This window comes from Nanorana parkeri, unplaced genomic scaffold (genome assembly GCF_000935625.1).
Source record: "Nanorana parkeri isolate BGI_ZX_2015 unplaced genomic scaffold, ASM93562v1 scaffold1644, whole genome shotgun sequence".
Taxonomy (NCBI): Eukaryota; Metazoa; Chordata; class Amphibia; order Anura; family Dicroglossidae; genus Nanorana; species Nanorana parkeri.
The window spans coordinates 83,905-104,780 of record NW_017307912.1 but is presented as its reverse complement, the minus strand read 5'-3'; the positions used below and the strand labels follow the sequence as shown (position 1 = coordinate 104,780).

Here is a 20,876-nt window from a genome sequence, read left to right as displayed (position 1 = left end):
GGTGTTTTTCGGTGGGCAGTCGGGAGCGGTGGTTGGTGTTATAGGTGGGCAGTCAGGGGCAGTGGTAGGTGTTTTTCGGTGGGCAGTCGGGAGCGGTGGTTGGTGTTATAGGTGGGCAGTCAGGGGCAGTGGTAGGTGTTTTTCGGTGGGCAGTCGGGAGCGGTGGTTGGTGTTATAGGTGGGCAGTCAGGGGCAGTGGTAGGTGTTTTTCGGTGGGCAGTCGGGAGCGGTGGTTGGTGTTATAGGTGGGCAGTCAGGGGCAGTGGTAGGTGTTTTTCGGTGGGCAGTCGGGAGCGGTGGTTGGTGTTATAGGTGGGCAGTCAGGGGCAGTGGTAGGTGTTTTTCGGTGGGCAGTCGGGAGCGGTGGTTGGTGTTATAGGTGGGCAGTCAGGGGCAGTGGTAGGTGTTTTAGGTGGGCAGTCGGGAGCGGTGGTAGGTGTTTTTAGGTGGGCAGTCAGGGGGCGGTGGTAGGTGTTTTAGGTGGGCAGTCAGGGGCAGTGGTAGGTGTTTTTCGGTGGGCAGTCGGGAGCGGTGGTTGGTGTTATAGGTGGGCAGTTGTGGTCTATGTCCCTTTTGGAGACATTTTCTGTCACTTCCTTTCCCAAAGGCACAGCAGGAAGTCAAAGGAGATCTCCCCAAAGTGAGGGTAAATCCCCTCTCAGACAGTTGTCTCCAGATCAGATTTCCTCTATGTTTTTGTTCTGGTGACGGGTAGGTACCGGTACGGCTTTCTGATCACTTTCTCTGCCAATAACAACAAATAGAGAGGTCAGTGTGTACATAACAGTAAATACCAGACAGAGGTTCTAACCCATAGATAGGCAACCTCAGCACTCCAGCTGTGTTGAAACTACAAATCATATCATGCATCTGCCTCTGGGAGCCATTCCTGTGGCTGTCAGAGTCTTTCACAACAGCTGGAGTGCCGAGGGTGCCTACCCCTGCTAACTACTTTATCCAATACTAAAAAAGGTTTTGGCTGGACATATTGGGCTCTTGTATTATTCATAATGGGACAGAACTTTGTGCTTTCACGCTGTCTGCAGTAACATTCCGGGATAGTCGGTTATAATTATACTTCTTTTTTTCTCATAGGCTAAACCAGACTTGAATACAATTCTGCCTATACGTCAGACAGCTTCCATCTTCAAGCAACCCGTTACCAAGATCACCCAACACCCCAACAATAAAGTGAAGTCCGATCCCCAGCGGGTCATTGAGCAGCCCCGCCAGGTATACAGATCCCTGATGGGTATCACAGCGGAACTCTAAGCCGAATCTTTGCATCGTTTAATGCTGGAGCACAGATTGGGCTCTGATCATTTTGACGTATTGAAAATGACCCCCCAGAGCGTTGATCACATGACACTTTCTGCATAATAGCAGTGTTGGTGCTAGTGGCACTGTGATAATATAGCTTTAAGGGTTAAAGTGACATTAAAGTCAAAAGTCGCCTCCCCCATGCTAATGTAAGGACTTACTTTAAATCCTTGGTTCTCAACTGGTGGATCGTGATCCAAAAGTGGGTCGCCGTGTGCCTTTCACTTTTCTAGGCGAGAGGCTCCTCAGCCTCCCCCTAGCGGATGGGGTAGGCTAGGGCTATGGCCATGGGGGAGCTCCATCCATAAGTGCATTGCTTACAGCTCCCTTGTGTGCCTTGTAGGGGAGTGATGCCTCGTGTGCCCGGACCGGAGTGATATCACATTCTGGTTCCTGACACCTCTACCGGGAGTGCAAGGTCACTGTACAAGCAATGCACATATGGATGGAGCTCCTTCACAGCGGCCCACACTGGACCCCAGGCTGAGGATCTGCTCCAGTTCTCGTATGGTAAGGAGACTGGGTGGATTAAAAAAACAAAAATAAACATTTTTTGGAGTGTGTGTGTGAGATTGTGTCTGTGGTTGTGTGTGTCTGTCAGTGTTTTTGAGGGCCAATTCGCACCAGTACAGTATGTTAATCTCACCGTCCTGGGTTCTGGTGTGGGAGGTGCATTGCATTGCCATTCATTTGAATGGCACCCCAAATGCATCTCCCACCCACAGTTCGATCACCTGCATCGGAACACACATTATAGCAATTCCATGCATTCCATTGCAGTGCAACTTGGGTCACAACTTAATGGCCAAGGACAAATGTGGGTCCTGAAGTTACACAGGTTGAGAAACACTGCTTTAAATGATGCCTCTTAATCCGATCATATTCTTCTTTCCTGTCCTTTTCAGCTGTCCCTCCAGCGCTGGTGCGGGTCTCTGATCCAGCGCTGACTCCTCTGTCCTCCTCTTCTCTCATGTCCCACGGTGTCTCTGCGGGTGCACGCTGCTCCATAGTCTTACCTTGTGTCTCTCCTCATCTCCCGGCCGAACATCTGAATTGCGCATGTGCCCGCCCCACGATCCTTTGCGGCCGCCCGAGAAATTTTCAGACGTTCGGACGGGAGCGCGCGGCGGAGATACAGGTAAGTATTAACCCTTTGAAAAAGTTTTTTTTTTAATCTATTGTTTTGCATATATCTACTGCCTGCTAGCCACAGGTATATGCTAAAACATGTGAGGGTTTAATAACCCTTTAAACGTCTTCATGACCAGAGCTCATTGATGTATAGATGCCCAAACCGAATTCAGCAGCGTCAGAAAATGGAATGCATTCTCTAAACACTTTCTGAGCACACAACGAGTACAGGCAGAACATACAACAGTGACAGTTGGAGTCAGGAGAGGTTGGTTTACTAACAAATCTCGTGTGAGCTCCTTGTCATAGCAGTCACGGTGTACACATGATCAGGGACCTTGCTGATTGGTTGCCAATTGTTAAGGTGCCCATACACTGCACGATTATCGTACGATAATCACGGGAAATCCCACGATCGTACGATAATCGCAAAGTGTATGGAAGGCGTGCGACCGTTTCTACTGTACGGTCGCACGACTTTTGTATTTCGAGCATGTTGGAAAACCCGCCGAGAATCGTACGATTTTCGGCGGGTTTGTAGCATGATTGTGAGATAACTGCCGAACGGGCCGGTGTGCGCAAGCGCACACTGCCCGTTCAGCATTGCGGTCACCGGAAGCCGGCCACTCAGCGGGGCGGGCTTGCGATTATCGCAAGTACGATCTGCCGGTCCAAGATGGGCAGATCGTACGTTTTTTTAATTACTTTACAACCCTCGCAAGACAAAAGTCTTGCGAGGGTTGTAAAGTGTATGGCCACCTTTAGAGAAGAACTCTGAGGAAAAAACTTTTATTAACCCTTGCAGTGGGGCTGCTTTAAGCCAGAGAGTCAGCATGGCAGTCAAGCAATACAATATACAGGATAGAACAGCGTTTGCTAAACCTTTTTTCACACACAGTTCCCTTAAAAATATGTTAAATCTTGAGACAACCCAGTCTAAAAAAACACACAAAAAAACGCATGTCCCTTTGCATCAATGTCCTCCCTTCAAATAAGGAGCCCCCATTCACATCAGAAGCCCCTTGCACTTCAGGAGCCCCCCTTCACATCAGAACCCCTCCCCACCCCCCTCTTTCATATTGGAATCCCCCCTTTTACATAAGAGTTCCGCCTTCAGGGCAGGTTCACACCATTTTCCAGACCAAATCTGGTCCAGAAAATGGTGTGAACCTGCCCACAGTTCCAGTGCATTCCAGACCAGACAAAATAGGACACGTAGTATTTTTCTGGTCTGGAACGGACTGCGCTGGTGTGAACAGAGGCCAGAAATAGCATAGGCATACATTAGGATGCATTTTGGGTCTGGAAACAACCTGGTCTGGTGATAATCTGGATGTGGTGTGAATTGACCATCGGGGCAGGTTCACAACATTTTCTGGACCAGATCTGGAATGCAGTGCATTGCGTTTTTACTGCGACTTTTACCACGTTCTGTAGCGCTTTTAAAAAAAACTTAAAATGGGCTTCCGGTGCGTTCCCGTGTGTTTGCATGCGCTTTCATGCATTTCAGTGCATTCCAGACTAGACAAAATGAGACATGCAGTATTTTTCTGGTCTGGTCTGGAACGGACTGCGCTGGTGTGTACAGAGGCCAGAAATAGCACAGGGATACATTAGGATACATTTTTGGTCCAGGAACAATCTGGTCTGGAGATGATCTGGATGCGGTGTGAATGGGCCCCGACATCAGAGTCCTACTATCAGAAGATGTTGAGGCACCCCGAGGAAGCCAGAAGGAACCGGAGTAACTAACACTTCCACTAACACTTCTTCCAAGTCAGTACAGACAGCTATCTCCCATTAGCACTTAGCACTTCTGCCTTGTAGCACTGGAGGTCCCCCGTTCGAATCCGAGGCAGGTCACTATCTGCATGGAGTTTGCATGTACTCCCTGTGCTTGCATGGCTTTCCTCCGGGTGCTCTGGTTTCCTCCCACACTCCAAAGACATGCTGGAAGCTTTATTGGCTCCTCTCTAAACTGTACCTCCTATGCATGCGAGATAGGGACCTTACATTGTAAGCAGGGACAGATGTGAATGTGCACTGTGTACAATTGTTGGCGCTATATAAATGCCAATAATAATAATAATAATAAACTAGCCTCTTTTTTTTTTTTTATCAGCACGGAAAAACATTTCTATGTTTTTTGTTATGTGTCTGGCGTGTGAAGTGTTAACCAGCGTGATTCACGGCAGACAATGGACTCATGCGTTTGGAATGTCTGTGTCATAGGACTGCCGGGATTCCAGGGCTCTTCCCTCGCTCTCTGCATATGACAAGGTGTTATAGGAAGGGCCTACGGTCAGCGGCGTGCAGTGCCGGCATGGCAGGCCCAGACTGGTAGTCCCACCACAGCTGCAGATGAACTGGTTAGCTGGAACTGGGAAGAGGAAGTTCTGTGGCAGTTCAGCGTTACCGATACTGCGCAGGAAGGAAGAGAGCTTTAAACTGCCAGTTGACTTTGATCACACTGTCTGTATGCAGCATACTTGCCCTGAGCTCTCTCTGTGTTTTATTATAGTGAATCAGACTCTGTCACCCGTGTCAATGAACAGGAAGGTGACAGAGTCCAGGGGTGCGGACATTTTAAAATAAACTACTTGTCAAAGGACTAAAGCGTGGGCCCGATCTACTCGTCTCTCCTGAGAATCAACTTGTCCTGATAACACAAATAATTTTAACCAGAACCGTATTTAACCGCATTAAGAAGCGCTTCTCATTGGTCAGGTGACTGCGCTGACCAGTGAGTGCTCCCAATTTGCAAAAAAAAATATGGGACACAAAATTGTACATAGGTGCCGATTTAAAAGCCTGTACAGGTTATCAGTGTATAGTTAACCATGAATTATGGCCCTAGAATTATTGCTCTCACTCTGATGTGCACGTTGATAACTAACGTGTGGCACAATCGTTGTTTACATACACGTGCATGCCCATACGCATGTGTATATTTGCATGCAGATGGTGGGGGCAGCGGGGTTGGTTTTCATTTTTTTTACATTTATTATTTTTTTACTGTTTTTTTTTTTAATCACTCTTGTTTTTACTTGACTTTATTGCTATTACACAGGGACTAACAAGCCACTATGTAATAGCGTTTGCAGGTGACAGGTTCTCTTTATGGAGACATCTGGGGTCTATTAGACCCCATATCTCTCCCCTGCCCTCCAATACAGAAAATTGAGCGCAGAATTGGGGTCGATCTTCTGTGCTGCCCAGCTTGAAACAGAAAGCGCTGCAAATACACACTAGGGATGCACCGATACTGTTTTTTTTTCTGTATCGAGAACGAGTACTGATATTTGTTTTTTGTACTTGCCAATATAGAGTACTGGTGCCTTGTGCCCCGTTTATCAGGAAGTTGAGCGGTGGATCATGACCCGTCGCCCGCTTCCTGATTGCCTGTTAAGCCAGTGTTCTAGCGAAAGAACAACTGCTTGGGAGGCTGCCTGACCAATCAGGAAGCCGGGCGGCGAGTCATGAGGTGCCATCCAGCTTCCTGATTGATTTGGAAGCCGGCTTCACTTGTTTCTAGGCAGCCTGGCTTCCTCACTAATCAGGAAGCCAGGACTCGAGTCATGACGTGCCGCCCGGCTTCCTGATTGGTTAGGCAGCCAGGCTGCTTACCATCAGGTAAAGCTGGCTTCACCTGTTCCTATAAAGCCTGGCTTCCTAACCAATCAGGAAGCCGAAAAGCAGGTCATAACCCACCGCATGGCTTCGTGATTGGTTAGGGAGCCAGGCTGCTTACCAACAGGTAAAGCTGGCTTCACCTGTTCCTAGGCAGCCTGGCTTCCTAACCAATCACGAAGCCATGCGGTGGGTTATGAAAAGCAGGTCATAACCCACCGCACGGCTTCTTGATCGGAAAGGAAGCCGGCTCCATGCTCACTCCGCACTGCCGATCAGAGAGAGATCTCCCTCTGACTGGAAGTTCCGGTATCAGCGATAAGTATCTGAGCATTTGGGCAAGTACGAGTACTCGCCCAAATACTCTGTATCGGCCCTGATACTAGTATCAGTATTGGTGCATCCCTAGTAGACACCATCTGCGTTCTGACGTTCCGAACACAAGATAAGACAATTTGTCTTTTCGTGGATGGCGACAGTTCACACTACTGCATGGTAGTGGTGTGCCCTTAAAAAAAGGTATGGCATGCTATTTTTTAATTGCACCGCAGTGAGACACGGTACAACCACATTGCACTGCGGTGAGCCCATAGAACTTAATGAAATGTTATTTGTGTCATTTTCAATAAAGCTCTAAAAAAAAAAAAGAAACCATACGATGTGGCTGGATCGAGTGCATAGGCACTGTCTGGGCGCACACACAATAGCCGCCAAGTGGTTGAGCGCGGCTACTGGCGTGAACAAGCCCCCAGAAGTGAATTTGTGATTCCCAGAATATTATATGTTGGTGGACAAAGTTAATATTTCTGGAGACCTTGTATACACCGGTTGGATGACGTTCAGTGTGCTAAAGCTCCATGTACCATAAGCAAACGATATGCTTTTCTTTTTCTTTCAGAAATACTGTTTCTCTCTTTTGCCTATTTTCTTTTTTAACATTCTTTTTTCTTATTTTCTTGGCTGGTGTTTCTGACCTTGTTTATTTGTATTCTAGCTTTTCTGGGAAAAGAGACTAGAAGGACTGAATGCCTCAGATGTCACGGAACAAGTCATAAAACCCATGGAACTTCCTAAAGGCCTTCAAGGTAGAAGCCTGCATTATTGTACATTTGTCATAGCCTGTGCAACATGTAATGTATTTGGAATGCGATTGCTGAATATTTCCGTACCCACAGAGGGCCTAATGGTTAAAGAAAAACTCCCACTTTGAGCTGCCGATGCCGACTATTTGGGCGAGTACTCGTACCCGCCCAAATGCTCCGACGCCTAGCCCGATACTTCCGGTATCAGTAAGCCGGGCAGCGCGTCATTACACACTGCTCGGCTTCCTGATTGGCAGGGAGACCGGCTCCATGCTCCCTCGTCACTCGTGACGGGATGGCATAGACCCGGCTTATAATGATATATTTATGAATACAGAGCTGCATTAACTGGTGGTTTTTATATCTATCTAAAGTCCAGCTTTAAGGTAGCCCAGTCCCAGTAGAGATTTTGGCCTGCCAGCAATAGGATTTGCCATATTGGCCATTCCAGTCAGCTGAATATAAAAACTATAAAAGCGTTTTAGTTCTGTCAGACTGCTGCCACAAGGTTGGAAGTGCACAGTTTTCTGAACTATGTCTTAGTGTACTGTAACACGAACAGTACCCACAATAACAGCCAAGCTCAATAATTTGGAGGGGTGTCCTCAAACATTTGTCCATACAGTGTCTTTATCTACTTTCAGACAAGCCTTCAGTCTGCATAGAAGCACTTAAAAGCGAACTATGACCCAAACGTTTTTGCTGTTCTATTTTGGGTCACAGGAGGACAGTTACTAAAGTCCTCCTGTGACCCAAAACTCAGCAAATAGTGGGCTTTCACCCTCTATATGCTGACAGCTTAGAGCCATGCTGCAGCTGGGAAAGATCCCGACAATATTGTTGGGATTCTTCCCGCTACCTGATTGACAGCTGGCTCTGCCTCTCTAGAGACAGCTGTGCCCGCCCCCTCCTCTGTCTGTCCCACCAGTCATAACTGGAGGAATAGAGAGGGGGAGGGGGAATCCCTATGGTGAGCGGTGACTGACAGGGAGAAGATTGTGAATTGAGCGATCAGTGGTCTGTGATCGCTCAGTTCTCAAGCTATAGAGCCGAAGTGTGACAGCTGCAGTGTCAGACCCCGGCTCTAACTATGAGGATGGGTGCATTTCACTCTCCCCATAGTTCTCCTTTAATAAAATACATTGCTGCGCTGTATTTGTGAATGAAGACTGCAACCACTGATTCCGGTCTCCATTCCCACATGAGCTGCTATCGGTCCTTTAGCAGGACCTGGCTGTACGGTAGGTCATGCTGTATGCACCTACAGAGAAGGTGGAGAGTTAGACGTTGTGATCCTTATATTTTTTTTGGGGGGGGGGGCATGGTATCATGTAGCCCAGCATCCCTAACTGGTTAAGAGAAAACGTCTGCAGGAGAGACAGAGAGTGGGGGAGGATTTTCATTTTATGGCAGAGACGTGTTAATGATATTCCCGTCTCTTAGACTGTTACTGCAACACACTTCAAGTGTGAAGTCAGATGTGTGTTCTCTGGAGTCTAATTATGTGGCTATAAAGAGAGCTCATTACTCCGGGGCCCCTGGGATCCTGACACTGTTGTGTCTGTTATGTGTTTTTGCTTTGCTGCGGATTTCTTTTTATCACCTTAATAACATAGTAAGGCGTAGATCTCCTCAATATGTGATATATCCGTAAAGCTGAACTTCAGACACTTATAATAGATGCAGATCAATGCAGCTTTGTATTCATTTATCTAAAGACAAAACCTTTTTTCTATTCATTTTGTGTGGAGTAGTGGAAGGTTAAAATCGCAGTCAGTTGTATCTTTGTCATCTGTGTCTCCTAGGGGAGATTTCCCTTCACTTCCTGTTCTGTAGATTCAACAGGAAGTGAGAGGGTATCTTTCCAGGAGCATTTTACACAGTTGTTCCCATTGGAAGTTTTCCCTCTATGGCAACTCAAAATGTTGGATCCCCCCCACCACATCTTTCATCTTTGGTAACATTGGTGATCGGTAGGGCTGCACCCATACCGATACTAGTATTGGTGCCGATGCCGAGTATTTGGGCAAGTACTTGTACTCGCCCAAATGTTCCGATACCTAGCCTGATACTTCTAGTATCAGGAAGCCGGGCAGCACGTCATTACTCGGCACCGACCACACCCACCAATCCGATTTCAACTTTTAAGGCACATCTGATGCTGATTGGTTTCTCAAAAGAAGTAGCTCCAGTCCTGTAAGAACATGTAATACACAAGACACATACCAGTCGGATACAAAGGAACCCTTTCCCTAGAGCAGGGGTAGGAATCCTCCGGCCCTCCGGCTGTGATGAAACTATAAATCCCATGATGCATCTCTCTACGGGAGTCATGTCTGTGGCTGTGAGAATCTTGCAATGCCTCATGGGATTTGTAGTTGCACCACAGCTGGAGGTTTGCGACCGCTGCCCTAGAGAGTCGCACAGAATCAGCCTACAAAAGAAGATGACTTCTACTCCCCTCTCCGGTGGGTAATGAGTGAATTCAGAGCTACAATCTTCGCTGGAATCCAAATCTTCTGGGGGTGTTGGATGGTATGTCACCTACTGGGCACTGTGGCTTTTTCTGCTGGCTCTTCGTCACTGCCGTGTCCTTTGAACAGCGGGAGGCACCATAGGGCGCAGTGGAGGGCATGCTCTCAAACCCAGAAGTGCTGGATTCTAAAGATGCTCTGAGCAAGAGATGGAAGATTTAACTCTCCACCCACCAGAGAGATGAGCACCGGGGGGGGGGGGGGTTGGTTTCTTTATTAAACCTATAAAGTGGAACTCTGCTCTATTTTTTTGGATGGATAGAGCAGAAAAGAGTTGGGTGCTCCTGTTAGGTGGTTACTTCTGTGTCCCCACTATGTGCATTTGCCCTCACTTCCTGTTCTGGTGACCACACACAAAATCTCCACAGAGGGGACTGCATCCCGTAGTGGTGTAGGGGACAGCAGATGGAACCATATCTCTGAAAGAGATCAAAGATTGGAGTTGCCGTCATCCAAAAAGGTGAGTGTGAGTAATCTTCACCAACTGCGTCTGTTTGACTTTAAATTCCGTACCAGAAGTTCCTCTTCACAGTAAATTGATTTGTTGTGGTGTGTTAGGGCATGCGTTAATGTGCTGTGCATTAAGGTAGACCATTCATTATTAATGGGCTGTTAATGCACCACAATGGAAGAAAAATGTATGTGAGCTTTTTTTTTTTTTTTTCCAAATTGCAGCAGCATACTGTAAGTGTTGTGATGCTTTGGTGCATTGTGCTTTGGGCTCTGCTGTACAATGCATTGCGTTTCAGCATGCGTTGCCACAATGCATGAGTGCAAATGGGCCTTAAATGTTAACCTTTTGCAGTGCCTATTAAGGACAAAGTTACAGGCTCTCCTAGGGCTCATTCACATGTGTGGCTAGGGCCGGAAATCTCTCCCTAACCATTGGATGTACGGATACATGCCAACAGCAGTGGGCAGTCCCAGCTTCTGCCAGCTTGTCATTGTTTGTTACCAGCTTCATAGCTGCCGTTGTTCGCATTCACCTATGATTCCAGCTGCAGGATCCCGCTATCCAGCCGTAATCACACGTGTGAATGAGCCCCATTCTTGCTGATATTCACATTCTCCACTATACTTAAAAATCTGATTTCATTCTGCCTGTGTCCCCATCGGGAGAGATTTCCCCTCATTTCTTTTACCAAGGATATGACAGGAAGTGATGGAAAATCTCCCCAATGGGACACAGACAACAAATACATTTTGTTTCCTCTGTTCAGAGAGGAATAAAAAGGACGCCCCCCCCATCAGACCGAGTTGAGCGTTTCTTAATGAAAGACAGACTGCACAAACCTTTATCCTCTCTCTACCTCCGTTTGACCTTTGGGGGAGGGCCCCAGCTTGTGGCCCTTCAGGAGAAGTGGAGGGAGGATATCCCCCTTCTGACGGAGGACCTTTTGGGAATCATGCGTCCAGACATATGTGTCCACGGTGATCTCTCCTAGGGAACGCTTCATACAGCTCAAATTCCTCCATAGAGGCTATTACACCCCTGCTAGATTAGCTAGAATATACCCTACGGCTGACGCGACATGCGCTCGCTGCGAGCTTGAGGAGGGCACTTTCTTCCATATGGTGTGGTCCTGCTGTAGGCTTCGGCCCTACTGGGAATCGGTGGTGTCTACGGTCGGCGCGGTGACTGGTCTACAGCTGAAGGTGGACCCCTTGCTTTTCCTGCTAGGATGTGGGGATACCTTACAAGCGCCTACGGCAGTGGTGGTGAACTTTGGCACTCCAGGTGTTTTGGAACTACAAGTCCCATGAGGCATTGCAAGGCTCTGACAGCCACAGACATAACTCCCAGAGTCAGATGCATGTTGGGATTTGTAGTTTTGGCACAGCTGGAGTGCCAAGGTTCGCTCTATGCCCGCAGGGAAATAATCCTGAGATGGAAGTTGGCTCCATCCCTCCCCCACGGTGGGGCAATGGTTACGCACAGTTGATAGAATGCTCCCTCTCTACAGGCTGATATACATGAGCCGTAATTGTGTGCGCAAATTTGATCGGATTTGGGGAGACTGGGTGGCGGCTTGGGGACTTACTTTGGAGGGTCCGGGCGGAGAGGCCTTGCTCCCGCCTGAATCCCCTGAGCAGTGATCCAGCTGTGCGTTGATGTGGGACCTGTGAGATTTTATTGGCGGGAAAGGATAGTGTTGAGAACATGATCCCTGCAGGAGCTGTTTGCTCCAATCTCCCCCCAGAGTTTCACGTAGCATAGCTTGACCCACTAGTGGGACTGGCTGTGTATGCATGCATATGGTACCGAAGATCTACGCCTACTTTGTTTAGGAATGTTTTGTTAGTCATCTATGTATTTTATTTTGATTTTCTCATTTTTGTAATGTCTTGTACTGAATGATGTTATGCTGTAATGTGCTGCTATTCATTTTCTTGTGCTGTGTGTTTCAAAACCAATAAATACTTTACCTGTTAAAAAAGAGAAGCGCACCCCCCGGCGAACCACCATCTAATCACCTTCTAAAGGCTTGAAATTGACTTCCGATGAACAGCCCGGCCTTCTCCTGTAACCCACCTTTGCTCTCATCCATTTATTCCAATGAATAATGCAGATGGCTCTCTGCTTCTCCGCGTTTGATGCTTATTTTGCTTCCCTTTGATTAAATTAGGGAAATTTTTCTAAGGAAAACATGTTCTTGTGCCCATGGCAGCCAATCAAAACGTGCACTGAAAAAAAAACCAGTCAGAATTGTGTGCTGCAAATCACAATGCTGCCCAGTGTAGCCGCTGAACAGATCATTTTGTCTTCCACAGGGGTTGGACCTGGAAATAAAGAGGACACGTTACTTGCGGCCATTGCCAGCGCACTGCACACCAGCTCTGCCCCGATCACTGGACAGCTGTCCGCTGCCGTGGAGAAGAACCCGTCCGTTTGGCTAAACACGTCACAGCCGCTCTGCAAAGCTTTCATGGTCACAGACGAGGACATCAAGTGAGTGTATGCTGGACAGGAGGGCGGGGTTTGTGGAGGACTTTAGGTGAGTGTATGCTGGACAGGAGGGCGGGGTTTGTGGAGGACATCAAGTGAGTGTATGCTGGACAGGAGGGCGGGGTTTGTGGAGGACTTTAGGGGAGTGTTAGCTGGACAGGAGGGCGGGGGTTGTGGAGGGCATTGGAGGGCGGGGGTTTGTGGAGGACATCAAGTGAGTGTATGCTGGACAGGAGGGCGGGGTTTGTGGAGGACATCAGGTGATTGATAGCTGGACAGGAGGAGGGGGTTTGTGGAGGACATCAGGTGAGAGTATTCGGGACAGAAGGGCGGGGTTTGTGGAGGGCATCAGGTGAGAGTATTCGGGATAGGAGGGCGGGGTTTGTGGAGGACATCAGGTGAGAGTATTCGGGACAGGAGGGCGGGGTTTGTGGAGGACATTAGGTGAGAGTAGATTTAAAGAAGTCTTTCTTGGTCTTTCCAGCTTTCTAAGGCTGGGCACACACCTTACAACCATCGCAAGAATTTTGTCTTGCGATGGTTGTAAGGTACTTAAAAAAACGTAAGATCTGCCTATCTTGCATAGGCAGATCGTACTTGCGATGATCGCAAGCCACGCCCCCTGAGGGGCGGGCTTCCGATGACCGCAATGCCGAACTGGCAGTGTGCGCTTGCGCACACCGGCCCGTACGGCTGTTATCTTACGAACATGCCACAAACCCGCCGAACATCGTACGATGCTTGGCGGGTTTTCGAACATGTCCGTAAGTTCAAAGTCGTGCGACCTTACAGTAGTAGAGGTCGCACGGCTTCCACACACCTTACGATAATCGTACGATCGCGCGATTTCCCGCGATTATCGTAAGGTGTGTGGGGACCTTAAAGCCTGAGCTTTCTTGTTGTAGTTTTGAATAAAGTGGGAAGGGTTAGATCCACAGTCAGGTTGCCTTTGTCCCTGTTGGGGGAGGTTCACTCTCTCTATTTGTCCCGATGATCATTGTCACTGGGACTGAAACTGAGAAAGAAAAAAAACCAAGATTTTCAGTTGTCACCAGAAAAGCACTAGAAGGGAAATCCAATGGGAACACTTATTCCAGCTGTCTACGAGGGCATTTCTCTTGTTTTGGGGAGAATTCCCTTCACTTCCTTTTGTGTCTACAGGACAGGAAATAATGGGAAATCACTTTAAGCTTTCTTTATGTGTCTGACAATAGCTCTGATTCCTCTGCTGCCCTCTCAGCTGCCTATCACGTATGCCGTCTTGCAGCTCCTATATATAAAAGAATTCCCATAATGATTACATTGCTCTAAGCACAGGGCTGAATTATATGATGATGTTTTGTTATGGCACAGCTAACATCTATTCGTTTTAGGGTGGTGTTTTTTTTTTTTACTTCTGTTTGCTGCATTTTTAGGCAGTTTTCAGTAAGTGCATCTTCCATTTGGATTAATGTCACTGAATGTAAAAAAAACATACATGACGCATCAGAATGGTACCGCAACAAATGCGAGTGCTGTGTACAACCTTTACCATTTGTGGTGTCATCTGGTGTTGTGCCACAAGATGGCAGGCTGGAGCAGTTTGATGGGAAAGGCTGATTTGACGTGAAAGCCCATGAAATGTATCGCTATACAGCCGGACATTTTACATCAGGGGTAGCCAAACTCCAGCCCTCCAGCTGAGGTGAAATTACAAATCCCATGATGCACCTGGCTGTGTGGGAGTCTTTCCTGCGGCTGTCTGAGTCTTGCAATGCCACATGGAATTTGTAGTTCCACAAAAGCTGGAGGGCCGGATTTTGGCTACCCCTGTTTTACATGGAGGATAGAACTGAACGGTGAGATTGAGTTTTCTGCGCTAGAAAGGTGCGTTCATAAAATAGTTCACGTTATTTAAGCTGAACAGAGATGGCTGAACACATGTTTGACCAGCATGCATGTGAACTGCTTTGTCTGCCCTCACGCAGCACGCCCCGCCTCCCAATGACTCATCGCTCTGAAGTCTCAGAAAGATCACTCTGCTCTCTCTGCGACCCTGGAGCTAAGAGGCAGATAGGAGAGAAGCAGCTCAGACGGGCACAGTAACTTGCAGCTGAGGCCGCAAGGAACTGTGCCGGTCTGAGTGCGTGCGGACGGCAATGCATCCCTGCCGCACAGCTGCCCGTACAGGGATGGTAGTTCCGCCAGTGGTGATGAGATGATCTCTGCGTTCCCTGCTCCTGAAAGCTTGTTTCCTGTGTTAGTTCACACCAGTTCCCGGACCAGATCTGGAACGCAGTACATTGCTTTTTGCCCCGTTTTTACCGCAAATGTGCTGCGTTCCAGAGCTTTTGTTTTTTCGTTTTAGCTTAAAATGGGCTTTCAGGTGCGTTCCAATGCATTTGTATGCGGTTTTTATGCATTTCCATGTGTTCTAGTGCATTCCACACCAGACAAAATGAGACATGCCGTATTTTTCTGGTCTGGTCTGGAACGGACTGCGCTGGTGGGAACAGAGGCCAGAAATAGCATAGGGATACATTAGAATGCATTTTGGGTCTGGAAACGGCCTGGTCTGGAGATGATTTGGATGTGGTGTGAATGGGCCAGATAACCTTGAGGCACAATGATGAGGTCATTTCTATGCTGTCTCCTCACGAAGTGCTGTAACCTTTGTTGGACTGACAGCACTTTGCAAAGCAATACATTGTGATTGGCTGACATCATCAACCCTCCCATAATGAGTACAGCCATTCAGCGAAACACAGGACTCGGAGGATAAATTTAGGTACATCGGGTTTGTTAAAAAAACATTTATAATTATTTGGACTTATGATAACATAAGGGGGTGGTTCTGTAGTCCAGAAGGAGAGAACTTGGAATGGCTGATGACACTATCTGGGATATCCGTGCAGCAAAGTCAGTGTTTTCAGCTCAGACAAGAGCTACAAGGGTGCTCGGCAGCCATTTCTGATGCCTGTCACCAGTCCACTTAGGCTAGGTTCACATGGGCATGAAAGGCGCGGTAAAATCAGGCCATTGAGCCATGCTTGTTACCGACTGCCAACCTACACACTAACATGGCAGCCGCTCGGGACTGCCCATATTGCTGAGGCTTTGATGCGTCACGACGCGGCAATTATAACTTGCCATGTCCCATTTGGCAAAACAGATTTAAATGATATCAGAGTAGGCCGTGCAGCTCCTAGCTGGTGCAGGAAAGTATAAGTTCAGGATGGATTCTTGTCTGGTTTTCATGCCACATTTGGTAGGTGCCCCCACCTGGCAAACGCTACCATTGGAGTCAGTGGGACCATGACACAACCATGTGCCCAGTTCTTGGCTTATGGTGCGGTAATTCAATGTAAAATCCCCCTTGTGATCACAAAACAGGTATTCAGGGGGGCAACAATATCACTTCCTGTATACCAGCAGACCGCTGCTCAACTGCCCCTGAAAGCGATCCACCGTGAATCATGGCGGGGAAGAGGGTGGGGGCCCTAGACCTTGTCACCTATGGGAACGAGGCCTAAAGCTGGCCATACACCCATCGAATTTCATCTGAGCCCTGCTGACTTGGCTGAAATTCCATTGCCATTCAGACAACCCCATTTAACAAAGTTGATTTTTCAAATTGTCTTTTGTGAAAGAAGCCGGTCTGAAAGTTCTTGGCCGAACTGTGACTGCAACCCGGCTGCACTCATTGACCCATAGACAATAGACTGACGTGGGGGGTCACTGTTAGTATGGATGGGGGTATCCAGCATGGCGGAAATAGAAGAAGCTTGGATTATGGCCATCGTAGGAGACAAGTCAGATTTAGTGTAGTGGGCTGGATGGGTCAGTACACACACAAGCAGTTGGCAGGCAATACTGTGCTGCAGCCCAAACATTTATTTATGTATTCTAGGTATTTATAAAGCACCAATGTTTTTACACAGTGCACATTCACATCAGTCCCTGCCCACAAGGAGCTTACAATCTAAGGTCCCTATCTTAGATACATACGGGGCCGATTTAGAGAGGAGCCAATTAAGCTTCCAGCATGTCTTTAGGGTGTGGTGGAAACCAGAGTACCCGGAGGAAATCCACCCAAGCTCAGGGAGAACGTGCAAACTCCATGCAGACAGTGTCATTCTATGCAGCTCATGAGCCACGACCGACCAGGAGACCCCGGCCCAACACCTCCGGAGCCCGGTGTAGGATCTCCTACTCGAAGTGAATTCCCATTCTATGAAATTGCTCCAGTCGTGGTAAGCCCGCTCGGGCCGGTAGAATATCTTTAGCAGCAGATGTCTTTTATGTGCGCGCTCTGTTCTTTCGAGCAAACTGTTATGTTCCGTGATAAGTCTTGCGCAGCCGGAGCTTTGTGTAAAGGATCTCGGAGGCATTCCTGGCCGGTTCCCCTCAGTTGTTTTTGTGTACGGAAAGGTGGCAGATTTATTCCGCTTGAATGCGAAGAATCTGACTATATTACTTATGAACCCGATGGAATTGGAGAGTTTTATGTCCCATGTACTGAGAGGACAATAAAAAGGTCGTAAAAATGCTTTTGGGTTGCAGGAAAAAGTCTCCCAGTTGTCATCTAAATAAAGAGATATGATTCCGGTAAAAGTAAATGTTCTCCGCTCCAACCAAAACTTTTACTCCGGAAAGATGGAATGTCTTGTGAAGGAGCGCGCGTTGCAGGAACGTATATCGTCTGCAGCACCAATATTCCTGCTTTTCCTAATCTCCATTCACTAAGAATTAGAGACATCAGGACGGCATGCTACAAAGCTGTAGCTGCCTCAGCAGCTGAATCCAGTGAAGTGGAAAGGTGACACTAGGGGACACTCGGGGTCGAGTTAAAGGAGAACTATGACATGAGTGATTTTCACTCACCTCATAGTTCTAGCCGACCTGTGACAATGAGACTGTCACAGGTCGGCTCAGTAGATCGGGAGGTGAGTGAACACATACCAGCGTTCGCTCACCTCTCCATCCTGTCACGGCTTTCTGCCAGGACAGGGGAGGGGCTGGATTCCCCCCTCCCCGATCCGCCAGCGCTGACTGGCGGAACGGACGGGGCAGGGGGCGGGTACAGCTGGCTCTGCCTCTAGATACGCAGAGCCAGCTGTCAGTCACGCAGCTGGGCGGATCCCGGCATAATTGTCGGGATCCGCTTCAGCTGCGGCGTCTTACATTACCGCAAGCAGCAGCTCGCGGTATACTGCGGCGTCTAGTATACTGAGCCTAGGGTGACGGGAGGACGCTAGTTTGTGTCCTCCCGTTACCCTAAGGAGAACTATGGGGAAAAGACTTAACCCCATAGTTCTCCTTTAAGTAGCCCCCCTCCAGACGGAAGGACAGTGGCGGCACCAATTCAGAGATGATTTGAGGAGCTAAAGCCGAGTGATACACAGGAGACATTTTACATTATTAATTAAGTTACCTGAATGTATTTTTAAGATTGAACTCCTGAATCTAGCGTCACTTTAAGGTGACAAGTTCTCTAGATCGGGGTGGTGATCGGCAGTCTGGGCAGCAGGGCAGCGAAGTATTTCCGATCTTCTATACAAGTCGCACCTCTTCCATTCCTCTGCATGGGCGAAGCTCAGTGTTGCTTTCAGTTGATAAGGAGCAGAAACAATACGATGAGAAGCTTCAGACTGGAAGCCGTGAAAGTCTACGGAGGGGAAGCGTAATGTCAGCTAATAATGTAGCAGTTTGGTAAATGGAGCCCGGAGTTATCAAACACACATCTCCTTATCTGGCCTTGTTCTGGTACATTTCCGAATTCCGAGTTTGTAGCACCCATGTATCACCATGCACAGTGCGTGTCAGCGGTGCACAGAGAAGCGCGCGCTCATTAGCATTTAATGCAGGGAAGTCATTTAATCAATAAGTTAATGGGGTTTGGCCAGCGCTACAAATCTCTCTTGAAGGCGCTGTTTTGTGCCTCTCCGGCGCTGCCAAGAATCCAGGCTGCTCCCTGGAGCTCCAGTTCACAAGTTTACATTTTGTGAGTGACTGATGTGTGCATCTTAGCAGTCCGTGCACTCTCTGGGTCTGCTCCAGCGCAGCGATATATCAAGTGTGCGGCAGAACGGCTCGCCTCTCAGTCACTTCCACAATATCTTGCCTCGCATGAGCCTGCTGCTAGACTATTTACAGGTCTTTATTGCATTAAAGTGGCTCTTCAGCCATGACGAATGATTCAGGGATAGGGGGTCACTGGGACAGGAAGTGACGCAAAATCTGCAAAGGAGACACAATGGGGGGAATTTATCAAAACTGGAGCAGACTAAATCTGGAGAAGATTTGCACTGCAACCAATCAGCTTCTCTGTCTCATTTTCAAATCTCACCTGAGCAAACTAAAGAGAGAAGCTGATTGGTTGCCATGGGCAACTGCTCCAGATTCTCTCTGCTCCAGTTTTGATAAATTCCCCTCAATGTATTTTAGGTGGGGGCTATAGCCTTTGTCTGGCTTTTATTGTTGTCTTCTGTTATCCTGGCCACAGAAGACACAAGGACAGAATGTGAAGGAACATGGGAAGACATGAGATGCATCTGAGCTTCTAAACCTTCCCTAAGCCAGAAAATTGTCTGGAATTCCACCTTAAAATATACGGAAAGCAATTACTAATATGAAGGCTTTGCCTTGTTAATGTCATTTTGGTTCAGTATTTTAAATCTGCAGCTTTCATTAAAATAATACCTGCTGATCCGGCCATGAAAGTCCTTGTAGCGGCACTTCCTGTTATAGGGTGACCACGCTCTGTTCATGTCTATCACTTGTTTCTCCTGCGTTGTCACTCTGGTTTCTGAAGGAGACTGCAGCCACGCAGTCATATGGATGCACATTGCACAGTCATGGTCCATCGTTGTCACCCATAGGTAGCCTGCTGCGAGAAATGATGTGCGGCAGTTGCTGCATGCCTGTGGACAGGAGGTGGCTGCAGGGGAGCAGAGGTGCTAATGGGACACAAGATACAAACATTTGGTGAAAACAATATTTGAATGAATAAAAAAAAAAAAAGTTGTTTGATACTCTGAGCAAAATAAATGTCATTCATTTCGGGGTGAAAAAGATGTATTAGGAACGGATTTACCTGCCTCAAATATTGTTAGGTCTGTTCAGCCCGTCTTGTGACTCGCATTCCTGTAAACCCAACAGAGTAACGCCCCCGGAACAGAGTAACGCCCCCGGAAAAGAGTAACGCCCCCGGAAAAGAGTAACGCCCCCGGAACAGAGTAACGCCCCCGGAACAGAGTAACGCCCCCGAAACAGAGTAACGCCCCGGAACAGAGTAACGCCCCCGGAACAGAGTAACACCCCTATTTATTTTGATGTGTCCCAGATCAATAAATACAAACATCTTGTTACTTTGTATTATGCTAATTGATTTGAATGCTGGGTTTGCCCCCCATGGTAGGATTCTTCCCACTTACTGCCATCCTGTGCTGCTCGGTGCCTGACGTTACCTCTTATGTTTCAGGAAACAGGAGGAAAGAGTGCAAAGTGTTCGACAGAAACTAGAAGAGGCATTAATGGCGGACACACTGGCACGCGCTGCCGAGATGGAAAACACAGAAGTTGCTATGGGGACATAGACCCATCCCTGAGGTAGGTACACGTCCTTTTTGGAACTGTATTCGTCGGCATGTCTGAAACGTGAACGGTCAGTGTTGCCCCGACAGACCAATGTGGTCATGTGATATGAGACTTTATACTTGTAGGTGTGATGTATTGGGCTCTCTTTGGTGAAAGTCTCATAATCAGAAGCATTTTAGGGTAGGTACACTACACTGTTTGTGGACACCTGGGGTAGGTACACTACACTTTGTGGACACCTGGGGTAGGTACACTACGCTGTTTGTGGACACCTGGGGTAGGTACACTACACTGTTTGTGGACACCTCCCCCAACTTTGTGTCTACAACAGCCTCTGCTCTTCGGGGAAGGCTTTCTGCAAGATTCGGGAGGGCGTCTGTGGGAATTTGTACCTATAGAGGTCAGATGCCGATGTTGGGTGAGAAGACCTAACCCCCGACCATTCCAATTCCTCCCAGAGGTGTTCAGTGGGGTTGAGGTCAGAACCCTTTGCAGGCCACTGAGGTTCCTCCATACTAAGCTCCTCAATCCATGTCTTTATGTTGCTGGCCTTGTACACAGGAGGCCGGAATGCCGGAACAGACGAGGGTCTTCACTAAACTCACCCCACAAGGTTTGAAGGGCACCGGTGTCTAAAATGTCTTTTGTATGCTG

The 20,876-nt window shown here is 48.0% G+C and overlaps 1 protein-coding gene across 1 annotated transcript in view; it reads left to right on the top strand.

Moving 5' to 3' along the window:
* Positions 1-20,231, top strand: part of MBD2 (methyl-CpG binding domain protein 2) — a 77,363-nt gene extending 57,132 nt beyond the window's left edge. Inside the window, exons 5-8 of the mRNA XM_018570973.1 lie at positions 1,096-1,233; positions 7,076-7,166; positions 12,470-12,647; positions 20,107-20,231. Of these exons, the coding sequence (XP_018426475.1) occupies positions 1,096-1,233; positions 7,076-7,166; positions 12,470-12,647; positions 20,107-20,221 (522 nt within the window). The 3' untranslated portion in view covers positions 20,222-20,231. The remainder of the gene's footprint in view (positions 1-1,095; positions 1,234-7,075; positions 7,167-12,469; positions 12,648-20,106) is intronic.
* Positions 20,232-20,876: the final 645 nt, after the last annotated feature.